At 42.4% G+C, this 20229-nt stretch overlaps 1 protein-coding gene across 1 annotated transcript in view; it reads left to right on the forward strand.

Annotated features, from left to right (window-relative positions):
- Nucleotides 1-2203: 2203 nt before the first annotated feature.
- Nucleotides 2204-20229, forward strand: part of LOC124616606 (venom dipeptidyl peptidase 4-like) — a 424228-nt gene continuing 406202 nt past the window's right edge. The window contains exons 1-3 of the mRNA XM_047144927.1: nucleotides 2204-2351; nucleotides 2645-2771; nucleotides 14205-14385. Coding sequence (XP_047000883.1) covers nucleotides 2204-2351; nucleotides 2645-2771; nucleotides 14205-14385 — 456 coding nt within the window. The remainder of the gene's footprint in view (nucleotides 2352-2644; nucleotides 2772-14204; nucleotides 14386-20229) is intronic.

The following is a 20229-nucleotide window of genomic DNA, read 5'->3' on the forward strand; positions in this document are numbered from 1 at the left end:
ATGTGCTTTGGATCTCTTAAAAAATGCCACCCGTTTGTTTGAAATGTTTGAGTCGGTTAAGTCCTTAATGAGTGACAAGACGTTATTCAGTGAACATAGTTCAGAAAATAGTTCGATACCATTTATATTTATGTTGAAATAATCTATAAGTTTCATTACATTTCCCATCTTAAGTAGCTCTTAAAAATCTAACTGAGACCTAAGCTTGAAAATTGAATCTTCACTGAAGTCAAACCATTTTTCTAGATATAATGTAAATCTGCGGGAATGTTACTTCATTGTCCACTTCAGGGTCGTTTTCATGGACTACGAATGTCCAAATAAGTTTGGCGCTATTGTCTTCACCCTGGCTTAGAAAATAGGACTTCAGCAATGGCCAGTTTGAAGCAACTAGTTGCGATCTTGAAAGATCAGTATTAACGATGCTTTCTTTAAGTTTCTTGGCTATGAAAGTTGATGTTTCGTCAGCGTCTTCGTAAAAATCTATAACGGCTGAACTCGTTCCTATTTCTTGGTCGAAGTACCGGATAGCACTTGGAAATAGTTACATATTTCCTTTATTTGAAGCATCACGTGCAGTCGAGAATGGAGTTGTACCAAATTTTTTCAGACTTTATTTGCAGAGAATGTGGAGCCAATACATTCTCTACTATAGCTTCAGCTTTAGTCCGTCCACAGCTAATTTTGGATGATAGTTTCGAATCTTGAACAAATGTGAGATAGGAGAGCATTTGCACAGTCCTGTGAAAGGTAACTATGATGATGTTTCACTCCATGATATATTAATATTAGTGCTGTTGCTGACACTTGCTCTTCCTGAGTACTTCCTGCTGGCACGAAATACCTTTGTACAGTGGGGTTTCTTAACACATCCCACACTTCACCAATATGAGTCTTAGTACTGGCATGATGCTTAACCGCTTACACTGAGTCCTGTTTCACTGTAAAACTTACACGGCGTTGGGTGAGCGGTTACGCCTTATGCAAGACACCTTTGGACTTTTGTTTTGCCCCGACATGTTTCAGAACTTGTTGTGCTCTCTTCAGTGGGTTACTTTATTTCGTTTCTGTAAAACTGTTATCACATATTAACATTTAGAGAAAACATTTGGTACAAAATATTTACATTAGTGAACGAAGTGATTGTTGTGAAATATTATACATGGTTTGTTTTCAGTACACAGTTGACGTATGTATTACGGGTGTGATGCATTGTGCGTTTACACGTTATTTGGAAAATGATAAGTATGCATTAGTTTACGTACCCTGCATGAAGCTGTTGAATGTTTATGTTGGTAGCTGTACGTTTGCTACACAATCTACAGCTTCTCATCTGCAAACATCTAAACATGACTGTTTGAGCACTACCAACACACACATCCAGTTGAGCAGCGAGATGTTTGATTGCGATCCGTCGATCACCGCGAATGGAAGTGTCTGCACGTTGCAGTATTGCAGGAGTCACAGCTGTGTCCCGCCGGCTGGCTCACGCCAGATCGGATACGTTTACACGGCCTTGTTGCGATGGTGACCGAAGCCTCGCGTAACGACTCACCGTTTTTTTTTTCACTGTCAGCTCTGCGTAGACTTCCTGCAAGCGCCTATGAATATCTGCGACGCTGTGATTTTGCGCCAAAAGAACCTCCAAGATGGCCGTCTGCTTGGAATGCACCTCCGTTATAGACGCCATTTTGAAGGCCACGTATAGCGCCGCCACCTATCGGAATTTCATGAAACTGAAGAGGCTGAAGCAGGAATATTCCACGATGACCCAAAACAAATTCAGGATTTGTTCAACCGAAATTGGGGGAGAAAAAATGTGTTGAATTACTTAGTGAAGGCCCCTCGTATAACAGGAAAGGTGTTGCCGAGGAAAGGTTAACTTCCGATGTTAGCAACTCGGCCGCACAGTCCGCTGTTTCTGCACATGCGCAGTCTGTAGCATACTAAAGATTTGAGAACTCCACCCTTGGCAGAGTCAACTGACCACTGACATCACTGGCCCGCTCGTGACGTGATTGGCTGATGATTTACACGCAAGAACGTGACGCGCACATTTCCCGGGCAGTCGGTTTTTGATCAGAAGGTCGCTCGCATAAAACGGGCTTATAATGGCGGTAGAAGTTAATGACCATTGGAAGACCCCTAAGAGTACTTCGTGACTGATAGTGTTTCTGCCTATGGGAAGAGGACCATTGTTGAAATGGCCATTGTAGTGTTACATGATGTAGATGTGACTGTATTAGCTGTCACTTGTGATGGCCTTTCAACAAATATTGGAATGGCCAAGGCGTTAGGTGCAACTATTGCAGTTGACAATATGAAGCCCTATTTCTCTCATCCTGTTTCAGGTAATATTGTATACATTATTTTTGATCCGTGCCATATGGTAATGTAAATTAGAAATATGTTTGGTACATTTAAGAATTTAGTTGATAGGAGTGGAAGAAAAGTATCTTGGAAATACATTGGAAAACTTCATTCCATAGAAGAAAAGAGGGGCCTTCGTCTTGCAGATAAGATCAAATTATTACTTCTTAATTTTTTATCAGCAGTAGATGAAAGTAAAGTTCAAGTTTTAAGTGCTTCAGTTAGTAGTGCACTACACCATTTACGCTGTGACTTGAAATTACAATAATTTCAGGGGCTGAAGGAACTGCAGACGTTTGTCTTATTTTTGACCAAAAATTTGTAACTCCAAAAATCCATTCGCTCAGGGATGCAAATCACCCCATCCCTCAAGGATTCAAGTGGGAAGCTTTTGTGCACAGGTAACAGAAAGACAGCAATACTAGGGATTTTAGCACATTGTGAAACTGTCAAAGGATTGTTTAATGATGTAATAAAAACAAAAAAGATGAAATATTTGCTGATGTAAAAGGTTAGCCATGATCATCTGTAAATATATTTTTCTTTAGTTAGGTCTACATTAGGTTGAATAACAATCCATCTCACCTCCAGTTTAGAGCAGCATACATAAATCTTCTTCGTTCAAATGAAGTTAAACATAATGCAAGTGGTAATTGTCAAATTTACGATATCACATGTGTCCTGCCTTGGTCTGAGAAAAACAAATCTGCTTCACATGATCCAGAAGAGTTTCGTAATAACAGAAGGTACTACCATACAGAAGGAAATGTGGAGACACTGTCTGATCATGATTGTGTCTTATTGTCCCAGAACCTAACTGAATATACTAGCAATGTGATTGTTTATATTGTAGGATTTGATGTCAAACATATGGCGAACAAGTTAAACTGCAACACTTGCATACATAGTTTATTTAATGTGGAACATATGCAGTACTCATATTTGTTAAGAAGAAAAGATAATGGTGGCTTGATAATGCCGTCAACAGGTATTGTTACTGTATGCAGAGAGACAGAGAAGCTAATACGGTTGCGAGTTCTGTCATCTAGTAACGTACTTTCAAAAGTCAGCGTGGTCAATGACATTATATTAAATGTTGTGCCAGTAGTGATGCACCGAGATTTATTCCCAGAATTGAAAGAGCATTTAATTGAAAATGTTTTCCTTGCGAGTCATGCTTATTTGATTGTAAACACTTAGTGTAAAGAGGTATTAAAATTCGTTGTCACCGCATTGCAGATACATGCAATGCCAATTTGCACAGGAAAACAATTAGGCAGGCACTGAAAAAATGTATTTTATTTCTTAATCAGTGATGTACGTAACACATAAGATGTCAATTTGTTAAAAATAAACTGTTTGAATTTTGAAAACACCAGTTTTCTTGTACCTTACCACCTCCTGCTTTTTTACTTTGTGTGTAAATAATAGCAATGAACAAACTAGAAATAACTTTATCTTGGAACTCTTCCATTTGGTCCATGCTTGCGTAGAAAAGAAACAACTTGGGAATGGAAATCCGCCTTGATGAAAAACACTTTTTGTTATTTACTTACAGTGTGTTCTTTAAATCTAAAATATTCAGAAAATAGCATAGTTATAAAACACTGTAAGGCATTATTACATTTGCACTGTTTGTTTTTTAAATATGGTTTTCCGTGGATATTTTTTTACTACCTTATTTATTGTACGTTACAGAATTTTACGTTACCGTTTTCCTCGGTGTACATCATGTCATCTGCAACTGTATAAGTGGTTGTTAGTAAACAAATACTAAAACGTGAACTTAAATATGTCAGAGTCATACAATTGGGATTGCGGCAGTGTTGTGGATCCAGTTTTGGTGTGTACTGGGCTGTTACTCATTTTGTCGTGAATTCACGTTCGTTGGGCGGTATGCAGCTAATTTTATACACAGAAAAGCAAAACTTTCGCACCTCATTACGCGAACAGAAACATGGCGTAATGTTTTGTATATATATATATATATATATATATATATATATATATATATATATATATATATATACAGGGTGAGTCACCTAACGTTACCGCTGGATGTATTTCGTAAACCACATCAAATACTGACGAACCGATTCCACAGACCGAATGTGAGAAGAGGGGCTAGTGTAATTGTTTAATACAAACCATACAAAAATGCACGGAAGTATGTTTTTTAACACAAACCTACGTTTTTTTAAATGGAACCCCGTTAGTTTTGTTAGCACATCTGAACATATAAACAAATACGTAATCAGCGCCGTTTGTTGCATTGTAAAATGTTAATTACATCCGGAGTTATTGTAACCTAAAGTTGACGCTTGAGTACCACTCCTCCGCTGTTCGATCGTGTGTATCGGAGAGCACCGAATTACGTAGGTATCCAAATGGAACGGTGATGGACCTTAGGTACAGAAGAGATTGGAACAGCACATTACGTCCACATGCTAACACCTTTTTATCGCTCTTTTTCACTGACGCACATGTACATCACCATGAGGGGTGAGGTACACGTACACACGTTGTTTCCGTTTTCAATTACGGAGTGGAATAGAGTGTGTCCTGACATGTCAGGCCAATAGATGTTCAATGTGGTGGCCATCGTTTGCTGCACACAATTGCAATCTCTGGCGTAATGAATGTCGTACACGCCGCATTACATCTGGTGTAATGTCGCCGCAGGCTGCCACAATACGTTGTTTCATATCCTCTGGGGTTGTAGGCACATCACGGTACACATTCTCCTTTAACGTACCCCACAGAAAGAAGTCCAGAGGTATAAGATAAGGAGCACGGGCTGGCCAATTTATGCATCTTCCACGTCCTATGAAACGCCCGTCGAACATCCTGTCAAGGGTCAACGTAGTGTTAATTGCGGAATGTGCAGGTGCACCATCATGCTGATACCACATACGTCGACGCGTTTCCAGTAGGACATTTTCGAGCAACGTTGGCAGACCATTCTGTAGAAACGCGATGTATGTTGCAGTGCTCTCCGATACACACGATCGAACAGCGGAGTGGTGCTACTCAATCGTCAACTTTAAGTTACAATATCTCCGGATGTAATTAACATTTTACAATGCAAAAAACGGCACTGATTACGTATTTGTTTATATGTTCAGATGTGCTAACAGAACTAACGTGGTTCCATTTAAAAAAACGTAGGGTTGTGTTAAAAAACATACTTCCGTGCATTTTTGTATGGTTTGTATTAACCAATTACACTAGCCCCTCTCCTCACGTTCGGTCTGTGGAATCGATTCGTCAATATTTTATGTGGTTTACGAAATATATCCAGCGGTAGTGTTAGGTGACTCACCCTGTATATATATATATATATATATATATATATATAACTTCCTGGCAGATTAAAACTGTGTGCCCGACCGAGACTCGAACTCGGGAGCTTTGCCTTTCGCGGGCAAGTGCTCTACCATCTGAGCTACCGAAGCACGACTCACGTCCGGTACTCACAGCTTTACTTCTGCCAGTATCTCGTCTCCTACCTTCCAAACTTTACAGAAGCTCTTCTGCGAACCTTGCAGAACTAGCACTCCTGAAAGAAAGGATATAGCGGAGACATGGCTTAGCCACAGCCTGGAGGATGTTTCCAGAATGAGATTTTCACTCTGCAGCGGAGTGTGCGCTGATATGAAACTTCCTGGCAGATTAAAACTGTGTGCCCGACCGAGACTCGAACTCGGGACCTTTGCCTTTCGCGGGCAAGTGCTCTACCATCTGAGCTACCGAAGCACGACTCACGTCCGGTACTCACAGCTTTACTTCTGCCAGTATCTCGTCTCCTACCTTCCAAACTTTACAGAAGCTCTTCTGCGAACCTTGCAGAACTAGCACTCCTGAAAGAAAGGATATAGCGGAGACATGGCTTAGCCACAGCCTGGAGGATGTTTCCAGAATGAGATTTTCACTCTGCAGCGGAGTGTGCGCTGATATGAAACTTCCTGGCAGATTAAAACTGTGTGCCCGACCGAGCGCACACTCCGCTGCAGAGTGAAAATCTCATTCTGGAAACATCCTCCAGGCTGTGGCTAAGCCATGTCTCCGCTATATCCTTTCTTTCAGGAGTGCTAGTTCTGCAAGGTTCGCAGAAGAGCTTCTGTAAAGTTTGGAAGGTAGGAGACGAGATACTGGCAGAAGTAAAGCTGTGAGTACCGGACGTGAGTCGTGCTTCGGTAGCTCAGATGGTAGAGCACTTGCCCGCGAAAGGCAAAGGTCCCGAGTTCGAGTCTCGGTCGGGCACACAGTTTTAATCTGCCAGGAAGTTTCATATCAGCGCACACTCCGCTGCAGAGTGAAAATCTCATTCTGGAAACATCCTCCAGGCTGTGGCTAAGCCATGTCTCCGCTATATCCTTTCTTTCAGGAGTGCTAGTTCTGCAAGGTTCGCAGAAGAGCTTCTGTAAAGTTTGGAAGGTAGGAGACGAGATACTGGCAGAAGTAAAGCTGTGAGTACCGGACGTGAGTCGTGCTTCGGTAGCTCAGATGGTAGAGCACTTGCCCGCGAAAGGCAAAGGTCCCGAGTTCGAGTCTCGGTCGGGCACACAGTTTTAATCTGCCAGGAAGTTTCATATCAGCGCACACTCCGCTGCAGAGTGAAAATCTCATTCTATATATATATATATATATATATATATAAAAGTCATCATATATATATATATATATATATATATATATATATATATATATATATATATAAAAGTCATCATATATATATATATATATATATATATATATATATGATGACTTTTGAATATTATTAAGTTAAATACATTGTTTGTTCTCTATCAAAATCTTTCATTTGCTAACTATGCCTATCAGTAGTTAGTGCCTTCAGTAGTTAGAATCTTTTATTTAGCTGGCAGTATTGGCGCTCGCTGTATTGCAGTAGTTCGAGTAACGAAGATTTTTGTGAGGTAAGTGATTCATGAAAGGTATAGGTTATTGTTAGTCAGGGCCATTCTTTTGTAGGGATTATTGAAAGTCAGATTGCATTGCGCTAAAAATATTGTGTGTCAGTTTAGTGTTGATCAGGATAAGTAAAGAGAGAAATGCCTGAGTACGTTCAGTTCTGCTCAGCTGTTTGAAAATTAAATAACGTAAGAGGTTTATCAGCACAGTAATTCAATAATTTTTCTAAGGGGATGTTTCAATGCAATCTGGTGAGGTACCCAGAATTACCTTGTCCCTCAACGCTTCGAGCTGCAGACACACAGGCAGGCCCCATTTGGCAGTTAACATACGTAGCGGTGAGCATTGCTAACGTAGCAAGAACGAATAGTGTAGGTGCAATTTTTTTAATATCACATAATTTACACTTGTACTGCAAAAATGGAGATTTGAGCGAAAGCCGCCTCATACACGTTCGTCTTACGAAGCTCGAACGCTAACCATTTTTTTCTTTTTTGTAATTCATTGTATTTCTTCGGGTTCATCGTTGATCCAGTCACTCAGTGTTTTTATTACAGAAAGCAAATAGCCCTCTGCCCGAACACGCTCAGCTACCGTGTCGGCTTCCACTTGACCACCATGAACTCTAACGTCCGACACCTATGCACAGATACATCACTTACATGATAGGCGGGTAAAACTTATCTAGAAATTTTCTCAGAATTGCCAGAGTGGTGCACATTACTGCTAGCATATTATGGTGTTTTAATGCCCTACTAAAGGTGAACAAAGTTTGTAATAAATCCGTGATCCCAACGTCGCCGCCTCTGCTTGTAAGTACAGGCAGCCAATGGACAGGTCCAGTTTTCGTTGTCCCAGATATCATTCTCATAGTGCTATTCAATTCCACGTCGATTTTACGAGCCCCAGGACAGATGCACGTAGAATGGATGCCGTAGAGCCTCAGGTTGTGCTACATAGCTTTTGAATTGTATTGTTTCTGCATGAAATCTATTCGCAGTTGCAAATATGGAGAACCATCATGTGCATAATCGAATGACGGCAATGAAAATTTGTGCCGGACTGGGACCCGAGGTATCGCAGCCTCCTAACAGACCATCTTCCACAATGCTAGAAGACGCTCCTCTGCAGACTAGGAGGAACCTGTGGTACCGTGACGGCTGTCCGGCCCAGAGTGCACCTAGTACTACAGCATTTCTTCAGAAATTGTTTCCAAATCGGTGGATTCGACGCAGAGGTCCTGACCTTGGCCGTCCCGTTCCCCGGATTTGACGCCTGTAGACTTTTTGTGTGGGGAAAGCTACAAGGACATACACTATGTGATCAATAGTATCCGGACACTTCGCTGAAAATGACTTACAAGTTCGTGGCACCCTTCATCGGTAATGATGGAATTCAGTACGGTGTTGGCCCACCCTTAGCCTCGATGACAGGTTCCACTCTCGCAGGCATACGTTCAATCAGGTGCTGGAAGGTTTCTTGGGGTATGGCAGCCCATTCTTCACGGAGTGCTGCACTCAGGAGAGGTATCGATGTCGGTCGGTGAGTCCTGGCACAAAGCTGGCGTTCCAAAACACACGAAAGGTGTTCTATATGATTCAGGTCAGGACTTTGTGCAGGGCAGTCCATTACAGGGATGTTATTGTCGTGTAACCACTCCGCCACAGGCTGTGCGTTATGAAGAGGAGCTCGATTGTGTTGAAAGATGCAATCGCCATCCCCGAATTGCTCTTCAACAGTGGGAAGCAAGAAGGTGCTTAAAAATCAGTGTAGGCCTATGCTGCGATAGTGCCACGCAAAACAACAAGGGGTGCAAGCCCTCTGCATGAAAAACACGACCAAACCATAACAGCACCGCCTCCGAATTTTACTGTTGGCACTACACACGCTGGCAGATGACATTCACGGGGCATCCGCCATACCCACACCCCGCTATCGGATCGCCACATTGTGTATCGTGATTCGTCACTCCACATAACGTTTTTCCACTGTTCAATCGTCCAATGTTTACGCTCCTTACACCAAGCTAGGCGTCGTTTGGCATTTACCAGCGTGATGTGTGGCTTATGAGCAGCCGCTCGACCATGAAATCCAAGTTTTCTCACCTCCCGCCCAACTATCACAGTACTTGCAGCGGATCCCGATGCAGTTTGGAATTCCCGTGTGATGGTCTGGACAGATGTGTGCCTATTACACATTACAACCCTCTTTAACTGTCGGCGGCCTCTGTCAGTCAACAGACGAGATCGACCTGAACGCTTTTGTTCTGCACGTGTCCTTTCACGTTTCCACTTCACTATCACATCGGAAACAGTGGACCTAGGGATGTTTAGGAGTGTGGAAATCTCGCGTACAGACGTATGACACAAGTGAAACCCAATCACCTGATCACGTTCGAAGTCCGTGAGTTCCGCGGAGCGCCGTCTTCTGCTCTCTCACGATGTCTAATGGCTACTGAGGTCCCTGATATGAAGTACCTGGCACTAGGTGACAGCACAATGCACCTAATATGAGAAACGTATGCTTTTGGGGGTGTCCGGATACTTTTGATGACGTAGTGTGCCGACTGCAACCGACGATATGCGACGACGTATCACTGCAGCTTGCTCGCACATCCGCGCTGTAAAGCTAGCACGTGTGCAGTGGTCGTTCCATGTCAGACCGGAAGTGTGTACTGCCGCTGCCGGTGGTCAGTTTGAACACAACTTGTGATGGCTCTGAGCACTATGGGACTTAACATCTGAGGTCATCAGTCCCCTAGACTTAGAACTACTTAAACCTAACCAACCTAAGGACATCACACAGATCCACGCCCGAGGCAGGATTTGAACCTTCGACCGTAGCAGCAGCGCTGTTCCGGACTGAAGCGCCTAGAACCGCTCGGCCACAACGACCGGCACAACTTGTGATGTTCAGTCGCCTCGATACTGGCAGAATCCACATAATTAGTGTATGCACTTGCGTTGTTCTTTAGTGTGTTCTACCATAGGTATTGTAGAATTGTCGGTGTGGAAACTTTTCAAAATACGATATATCGCAAACAGCTCACATTAGACTTCTGCGACAAACACCACTGTCATTCTACTTTATTCTACTTTTAGTTTCCTAATGTCAGTAGGAACTGTTCCATTAAAAAAATGTATGTTTGCACAAAGATACACATCCTAAGTATTATTACAATCTGTTCTAGGCGCTACAGTCTGGAAACGCGCGACCGCTACGGTCGCAGGTTCGAATCCTGCATCGGGCATGGATGTGTGTGATGTCCTTAAGTTAGTTAGGCTTAAGTAGTTCTAAGTTCCAGGGGACTGATGACCTTAGAAGTTAAGTCCCATAGTGCTCAGAGCTATTTCAACCATTTTTACAATCTGTTGGTTGGGTAACAAAGGAACCTCTGACTACCTGTCCATTCTCTGAAAACTGCACATCAATAGCATTTCCCTTTTCCGCAATATTTGCGGGACAAATTTTAGATGATTCGCCGTGAATTGTTTCTGGTTCGGAGTTTAGCCGCTGTTTTTGGCAGCTGCTGTTTGTAACTGAGGATCCTATCCAAGTTAAATCCCCAGATACTTCGATGTCATATTATGGGAGAGTAAATGGTTGTTAACACAAATCGCTGCTTCTTTATTTGTAGTCTTATTATTCAAGTGAAAACACGTAAGTACTGTCTTTGTTGGGTTTGGCAATAGCCTCCAATCCCGGAAGTAGTTATTCGTGGTGGTAAGAGGGTATGTCAGTGTGCTTTCAGTTTCCTCCATGTCTTTATGCTGTGTGGCCATAGCCCAATCGTCAGCATATCCAAATTTTAAATATTTCAGGCATATCAGCGATGTACATGCAGTGGTTCCCAGCCTGGGGGTAATTACCCCCTGATGGGTAAAATGAAATTTTATGAGGCGTAAAAACTTAACAATTCGATTCTGTTTCAGTCACGAAACTAAATTATTTTTTAAGATCATTAATATTATCACAATTTTACAAAATTCTAATTTTTATTATATAAGTTATCAATAATTACTTTCCAGAATGAAATTTTCACTCTGCAGCAGAGTGTACGCTGATGTGAAACTTCCTTTTGGATTAAACCTGTGTGCCGCACCGATACTCGAACTCGGGACCTTGCCTTTCGCGGGCAAGTGCTCTACCAACTTTTTTTTTGCATTTGATCGTAGTGAACGTCACATGATATCCGTTAAAGTTCGTTGCTGACGCTTTCACTCAGTTTTTTTGATTACAGAGACCAGCCAGCTCTCTGACCGAACACGTTGAGCTACCGTGTCGGCACCGACTGAGCTACCCAAGCACGACTCGCGACCCGTCCTCACAGCGTCAATTCTGCCAGTACCTCGTCTCCTACCTTCCAGACTTCGCAGAAGAGCTTCTGTGAGGTCCCGAGTTCGAGTCTCGGTCCGGCACACAGTTTTAATCTGCCAGGAAGTATCAATAATTACTTTCTCTCAGTTAGTAACATCAATGCGTTGGAGGTTACAGATTCCGCACACAGTCCACCCACTACACACTTATGTTGTGCTTTGTCCTGTACATCGCTAATGATAAGAGTGAAACATACCCGTAACAAATGCTAAAGATCTCAAGAAAATGTCTTTTCCGAGCTGTAGATGGTACCCGCAGTAGTCCAGAGATTGTTTCATTTCTTGCTTCGAAACAGATACATGAATTAATTGACGGCACGACACCGCAGTAGCTACACAAGGTCTACTATAGAGCTATTATTATTATTAGTGGCTGTGGTCAGGCACAAAGCATTAACAGCCTGAAGTCATTCAATTTCTGCCAGTTCAGAGGTAAGGAGTGCAGCAATCAAATAATTTAACAAACAATAAGTATAGTGCACACATTTTAACTTGGTTGATTTTAAATGACGTTGCAGTGTGCAGGTCAAGCAAATGCCACAGTAGAGACGAGGGGGAAGTTTGCTGATAGTTAGCTTTATTTTCTGTTTTGAAGGAATTGAGGTTAGCACTTGAGATGCCCCACGAATTCCTTCGTCTTTCACTTCTAACACGCACACAAACGAAATATCACTCGTCTTTCATCATTTAAAGAATAAAAGTGTTCAAAGAAAAGTCTTTCATTCTACAGTTTATATGGTGCTAAAGTTGGTGATAATGTGGGGGAGGGGGCGCAACAGACGGCCGGGGGGCGGGGGGGGGGGGTTGTTGGGGGCGAGGTACTAGCTAATGTCTAATTACACTCAGGGGTAATGGTCTAAGAAAGATTGTAAAACCACTGTGCTAAAAGCTAATTCGCCTCCCCGTGGTGCACCCTGGGTAACGCCAAATGAATTGAGTGCCTAGACGGCCGCCTAGGGCGGCAAAAATTTAGGGGCGGCAAAAGGCGGCAAAAGTTAATTTCAGATCAAACAGCAAACAAATAAACATGAGGAAATGAGGAGAAAAATGTAACAGACGAAATATTAAAACACCGAATTGTTTTCAAAAGTACACAGATGAGTTACTTAAAAAGTCTTTAGTTAGTTCGACGAAAGTAAACACAGTGTGTCTGACCTTGATTGATCTCTGTCAAGCATTGGAGCTGGGTAGTGCACTGGCTTGGATTTTATAGCATACTCCCCCCCCCCCCCCCCCCCACCACCACCATCACCACCGCTTATTGTTTTTGTGTCTACAGCTCATTTGTCAAGCGTCAGTTGTATTGAATGGTTCTGTTGATGTTTTTTGTTCTACTGTTATTTCCTCTGGGTCGTCGATCATGTCTTCACAAGGTAGGTTTTGTACTCATCTAAAGGATAAGGTGTCTGTGTAAGTGTGTCTCTGTCAGATTCGCATCACGAGAAAAGAACTACATTGTCTTTCCTCAAATTAGCTGTCGTTTTCTTCAAATTTGACTTACAAGTAAGTAATAACAAGGACTACGGGCGGGAAGGAGCGCCGGTCCCCGGCACGAATCCACCCGGCGGACTTGTGTCGTGGTCCGGTTAGCCGGCCAGTCTGTGGATGGTTTTTAGGCGGTTTTCCATCTGCCTCGGCAAATGCGGGCTGGTTCCCCTTATTCCGCCTCAGCCACACTATGTCAGCGATTGCCGCGCAAACAAGTTCTCCAGGTACGCGTACAGCACCATTACTCTACCACGGAAACATAGGGGTTACACTCGTCTGGTGTTACACGTTCCCTTGGGGGATCCACCGGGGGCCGAACCGCACAATAACCCTGGGTTCGGTGTGGGGCGGCGGAGGGGTGAAGTGGACTGCGGTAGTCGTCGTGGGGAAGATAATGACATGACTTGTCTATCGATGGGACGTAATTGGTTTAAAAGGAATTGAGAACAAAGCATGAAAACTGAGGAGTGTCCCCAGAAAACGAGCACGTCTGGTCACCTTAGTTTAATAATTAAAAGTATAATAGGGGATTTGCATTGTTATGACGTTGGCTGTTGGTGGTGATTGGATGGGCAGAAGATATCGAGGAGACCAATGGCAGTAAAAAAAGGGGGCGTCATTTTTAAATTCTCATCTAGACTGGCAAAACATCTAGCAATGAACTAGAATAACTGGTAGTCGGACAGTGTTCAAGATCTCCTGGCCAAGAAAGCAAATCACATGTGGGAAGCAAAAATTGCAGAGAAAGACCAGTGGATGAATGCAGTAGGCATGTTCATATGGACGTAGTTTGCCGTAGTTATGCAGAGATGAAGACGACTGCACAGGATGTACTTGGCTGAAGAGCTGCACCAAACCGGTCCCCGGACTGATGCCCACAACTAAAGAAAATCGACAACGACAGTCAGCGTGCTGACAGAAGGAAGACGACTGCGGCACCTGGCTGGCCGCCTCACAGCGAGTCGGCTTGCCTGAGTAGCGCCCAAGGCGCGTGGCCCGGCCGTCGGCCTTGACTCCTGCTCACGATGTACGCAACAGCGGCGGCGTGTCTCGGAGCGAGCGCGTGAATCAGCGGTTGCTGGTGGGAGGCGCGGACGCTCCGCACGGCTGCCCGCGGACAGACGGCGTCCGTGGTTTCGCGACCAGTCAGTCGCCCGCCATCTGCAGGCTGAACGAGATGGCCGCGAGGGGCAGCACCGGCGCGCTGCTGGTGGGCGCGGTGAGTACTACGCGTACTACTGCTGCTGTCTTATTTTAAACCAGTGACATTTGACTGCCAGCGGTCCGGACTGCTCCCGCCAGCAACACAGCCCATTTTAGACGAGCGACGTTTTGGTGGGAGCGCGTCACGTACCTGCTGGTAAATCAGCCGCCAATCACGTCTCGTTTGGCGCAGTGCCGTCAGTGATCTATTGACTGTGACAAGCGTATTCTGAAATCGCGAGTATCGCAGAAACAACGGTCTGTGGCGTCGTCAGCTAACACCGGAAGTTAACCAATTCTCGCCGCTACCATTCGTGTTATAGTAATGGATTTTGTGCTTTTATTCTTCTTAATCTTTATTTTATTCTTTGCTTTGTTTTAATGGCACATTCCAAAGGTTGTATACGGTCCTAATATCTTTCGTACTAGTGTCCTTCCACGAGACAGACCAAAAATCGAAAAATGGCAGTTTGGTTTTACAGTAGTCGTACTTGGCCAAAGAAGAAGCCTGCACTGTCCATAAGTAAGAAGTATAATTGTTCCAGCAGCAAAAAATGCCAGGTCTATTGAATGAGAAAAATAATTTTGTGTGTTAACTGACAGTTTGAAAGGTACAAAGGATAAAGTAAAAATGCGCTGCTACTGTCTTCTGAATATTGTTTGGTGAACAAAACTGTTGTGCCTTCAGAGCCCACTTGTTGATGTATTGGATGTTGGCTTTCGTCTCGGGATCTTCGGTCGACGTTGCTTAGTGATTTTTCTGACGTTTCGCCAGCACGAGTGGCTGGCATCGTCAAAGGCAACAATGGAGGGTGAACCTCTGACAATGCCAGCTACTTGTGTTGACGTAACCTTAAAAAAAGAGGTTAGTAAACCATCACCGGTCCTAGATTTCGAAACGAAATACATTGTTTGCTGTTTTTGTATGTATATATTTTCTTAAGCAAGCAAACGATACTTGATGTTTTGAAATGTTTTGACGACATGTTTCCTCTTCTTTCTGTTCTCAGCAGAGTAGAGAATTTACCGTACGACCTCTGTCAAGAATATGAATTTTGCTTAGGTCACTAATAAAATGTGTTGTCATTTCTTGTTCCTTAATTCTGTTGATATATTTTGACTTCTGTAAGAAGGATGGTTCCTCACAACCTCACGTTCACATTTAGAGTGTCAAAGTGCATACAGAGAACTCTCACTACGCTTGCAATTTTGAAACTGACACGTAAACAGAAAAGGCCACTCGTGACGGGCAATACTCAGTACAGGAGGAATAAAAAGGCAGGGGTGCTGTAATAGACCACTTGCCAAAGAGTAGTCGACTGAGACAACAAAGTCGCTAGTGTAAAAGGGCATAAACGGAGACTCGCGCTGTCCGTTTCCATTGCGCTGCCGCTACCACAGTGCAAATCCTGCGCCTGCCACTTATCAAATAGGAATAACGGATGCAAAATTTTAATCTGTTTCAGACATAACTGTAGCATACTTACAGACACTGTAGAAATCTATATCAGGGTTTTCAAACTGGGCCTCACGACTCTCGGGTGGGTCGCTTCATGATACAGATTAACAGTTTTTCGTAGTTTATAATCTTAACTTTCGACAATAGTGCTAACAAACGTTAATATGCAATAAAAACTTGTAGAACTGTAACCAGTGTTGCCAGCTCTTCAAAACGAAATAAAATAAATGTGTCTACAAAAAGGAGCCAGGAAAAAGCAGAAATATAAGATATATTATGGTGCAGTTTGCAATCATTATTCTGTGTAATAGTTTCAAAATAATGAAGTCAGAGGCTGTGCTCAAATGTAGAATGAAAACAATATAATTCCGCATCCCATCTGGCCGCGACTCATCTCAGGAATAGATAGAAACAAGAATTAATTTATATATATTTTAGTTTGGTATCTGCTAGAACTGCAGTAATACAAACAATTCACTGTGAAAGTATAACACAATTTGAATTACATATCCTTGATAATACGGAAACAACAGACTGCATTTTTAGAAGTTCAAAACAGATGATGTGCAACACTATGTGTGTGATTGTAATTCGTGTCCGTGATCCGCATATTAAATATTGCTTCATCCAAATCATATGTCCGTTGTAGTGGGGTTGGCATCTTAGAAAACTACTGCACTGAATAGAAGTTCGCTGTTCCTTTTCACAGTCCAGTCGCTGGTCCATTGTTTATTACATCTGTGAAACGGTCGACTTCTGATTCATCTTGCATCAGTCTGCTTTGCTTACAACAGCGTCCATCATTGTTGCGATGTTGCGATACTTTGAATTCCAATAACTCTCTTAAGTGTTTATACTACGTAGTTACGTTTTTCTTCTTGCGTATGTGTATTCTGTCGCCCGGAAACGCACACCAACACAACTATAGTTTGATTTCTTGTGCTTTTTAATTCCATCTAATACTACATTTTCATGAGATATTAATGCATGTTTTGAAATCTTAGGTCGAGGCAAATACTTTTCATCTAATCAACATGGATTTTAGTGCTTTCCTATCGTCAAGAAAAATAAAACTAGAGAAAACGCCAAATGACCCCAATAACTCACTCATTTGCCAGCTAAATGATATTAAAGAAGCCAGAGTTAGCTCTAAAAAGCTGATTTGGCAGCACTTACTGTAACCAATCGCTAGTAAGAGCCATTTTCACATTTTGTTGCAAATACAATAGTTAGCAGTGATGAGCATCCAAATTAGTCTGTCGTGGTGGCTGGCCATTCTGTTGCCTCTACTTCGGCCAATGTTTTGCTAGTGACGAGTGGCAAATCTCTGTCGGATCCCAACGATGTCGCTTGCTGACTGTATCTCGTTCAGGTAAACAAAATCCCGCTCAGCGATTAGTTGTCGCGTGCAGTGCAACTGTCGGACGTTGTGACGCCTCTGGCCATAGGGCCTACTTATGTATCGGTTGTTTCATCGTTATTCTTGTGTGAATGACATAATGAGGTACGCTAAGATATTCAGTCTCCACTGTTTTTGCCAATCACGGAGTTCAATGTTTAACTCGCGTAGTTCTTGTCACTGTTCAGATGTAACTAGACCCAACGTATTTTTTTTCTTTCTTTCTTTTGTAAATCGTACAACGTATTTTGAAATGTAATGGGACTGAGTTACGAATGAATATTCAAAAATTATGGAAAACAAAAATACATAATTTTGTTTGATATATAACTGCATGGTCATGGGTAGCCGGAAGATGTTTTGATTAGACGATGGAGTCGCACTCTAAATAATGTGATCAAACAGCGCTGGCGAGAATAAATACCAGCAGAGAGCTGCAATAGAAAGGGCGAAAACTAATCTTGGAAGCGGAATTTTGGATTTTACAATGTTCAAATGTTTGTGAAATCTTATGGGACTTAACTGCTAAGGTCATCAGTCCCGAAGCTTACACACTACATAACCTAAATTATCCTAAGGAGAAACACACACACCCATGCCCGAGGGAGGACTCGAAGCTCCGCCGGGACTCACCGCACAGTCCTTGACTGCAGCGCCCGAGACCGCTTGGCTAATCCCGCGCGGCTTGGATTTTATACCGAACAACGATGGACTCAGGAAAGTTTTATGAAGGAGTAATGTTGGCTGGTTCTAGACCTTCACTGGACTTACGAAAGTATGATTGTACTGTGGAAAAGACTGAAAACGTGATATAGGAACAAAAGTTAACTGATAATGTGATGAAAAACGTGAACACTGAATCTTAGTTTATTTTAAGTTTACTTACATTTGAAAATTTTAAGAACGCTGTATTTGTAGTTAGCAATAAACAGCGATTAATAAGTATGATATTTGTTTTAATACAGATCCATTTTGTAATTAATGAATCAAGTAAACAACTTTTATACATTTTTTCGTTACCTCTGAATACTTTGAACAGTTTTCATACCGGCGCACTTTGTGTCCGATGAATAATCTAAGTATGGTCTAACAACAATCGCATGAAATACATCTCCTTAACGAAGTACAGGTGAGCTGTGAATAAAATCCGATGACACTGCACGCTCGTGATCGAAAATTTGGAGATGCAAGTTCAGTTGTGATTTCATACATCGCATGCGCAAATAGCGTCAGTGTTAATATGGTATTTACGTCTAATTACGGCTAACTGCGAGAATTAGAGCAATTTGGTGAGAGGGTCGCGAAGTTATTTTAGAACTGTTTTTCACAGCCGTGAAGGACGGCATTTCTTAATAGCTGCAACTGTCACTAGTTTAGCGCGATTTCAGATCTCATTGAACAGCCCCGTTCTCTGTTTCGCCAGGCGTGATATGGTCTTGTCGCTCATATGCTCTGAGAAAATGTGTAGTGTTGCTTCGTGTTCTGTAGAGAAAAACAGCGCGATAATCTGTTCTAAATCACCGGGAAAAATTGTGCTTGATGTCTACAACATGTTTTGGAAAAATAATCGTCAGAAGGATCCTTTATTGTATGATTATATGATAGCGGAACAAACACTGGTACCAGTTACTTCTGTAAAATATCTGGGAGTATGCGTGCGGAACGATTTGAAGTGGAATGATCATATAAAATTAATTGTTGGTAAGGCGGGTACCAGGTTGAGATTCATTGGGAGAGTGCTTAGAAAATGTAGTCCATCAACAAAGGAGGTGGCTTACAAAACATTCGTTCGACCTATACTTGAGTATTGCTCATCAGTGTGGGATCCGTACCAGATCGGTCTGACGGAGGAGATAGAGAAGATCCAAAGAAGAGCGGCGCGTTTCGTCACAGGGTTATTTGGTAACCGTGATAGCGTTACGGAGATGTTTAATAAACTCAAGTGGCAGACTCTGCAAGAGAGGCGCTCTGCATCGCGGTGTAGCTTGCTCGCCAGGTTTCGAGAGGGTGCGTTTCTGGATGAGGTATCGAATATATTGCTTCCCCCTACTTATACCTCCCGAGGAGATCACGAATGTAAAATTAGAGAGATTAGAGCGCGCACGGAGGCTTTCAGACAGTCGTTCTTCCCGTGAACCATACGCGACTGGAACAGGAAAGGGAGGTAATGACCGTTGGGTGGCTTGCGGAGTATAAATGTAGCTGTAGATGTACCGATACAACAGATTTCAGAAATAAGATCAAAGTTTATCAGAGTTTTCTGTGTCGAGTATATTAGATACACGAAAAGAGAAACGGAACACAGGTAAAATATCAACTCTTGAAAACCAAAATAATTCGCTTTTGCAATACACATACCTTATGCAAATGAAATATCCTATGTTTGCGACAGGTTTATCTGCTGCTCATTCCCCTCCTAACTTTCGTTTTCCGTTTGATCTCTTACGTATCTTATGACGGAAGTTTTCTCCTTAATCGTTAATCTTTCGATCAGCTGGCAACACTCCATATTGAATTATTAGAAGATATCTCTTGCATTATTTTTAACTTCTTTTAAAAACACCAGTCGCAGTCTTCCTAGAACATCTAGAAGGAAATAGTGGTGTCGTATTGTGTGACCAACCCCTCGTGTCTTCATCTGTCAATTGCTCTCCTAAATGACCTTATTTCACCTGTTCCTTCATCTGTTCACATTGTTTCCGGTACTATATCTCAAATGCTTCAAGAGATTTCGTTAAAGTTTTCCCTGTTGTCCATGTTTCAGCGTCATAAGTGCTATGAACTGAATGCAGCTCTTAGTCGCACTCTTCTTCATTTCAGTATCTATGATGTCAGAAAAGGTATTATCGTCTTACGTATAAACATTTTATTTGCTTCTCCAATTCTTTGTTTTATGCCTTCTTTACCTCTTCCGTCTTCAGAGGACTAATTTCCGAAGTATTTTTATGAGTTTGGTTGCTTCATCTTGTTTCCTTTAATATTAATGTTTACTCATTCTGAAT

The sequence above is a fragment of the Schistocerca americana genome, chromosome 5, assembly GCF_021461395.2.
Source record: "Schistocerca americana isolate TAMUIC-IGC-003095 chromosome 5, iqSchAmer2.1, whole genome shotgun sequence".
NCBI lineage: Eukaryota > Metazoa > Arthropoda > Insecta > Orthoptera > Acrididae > Schistocerca > Schistocerca americana.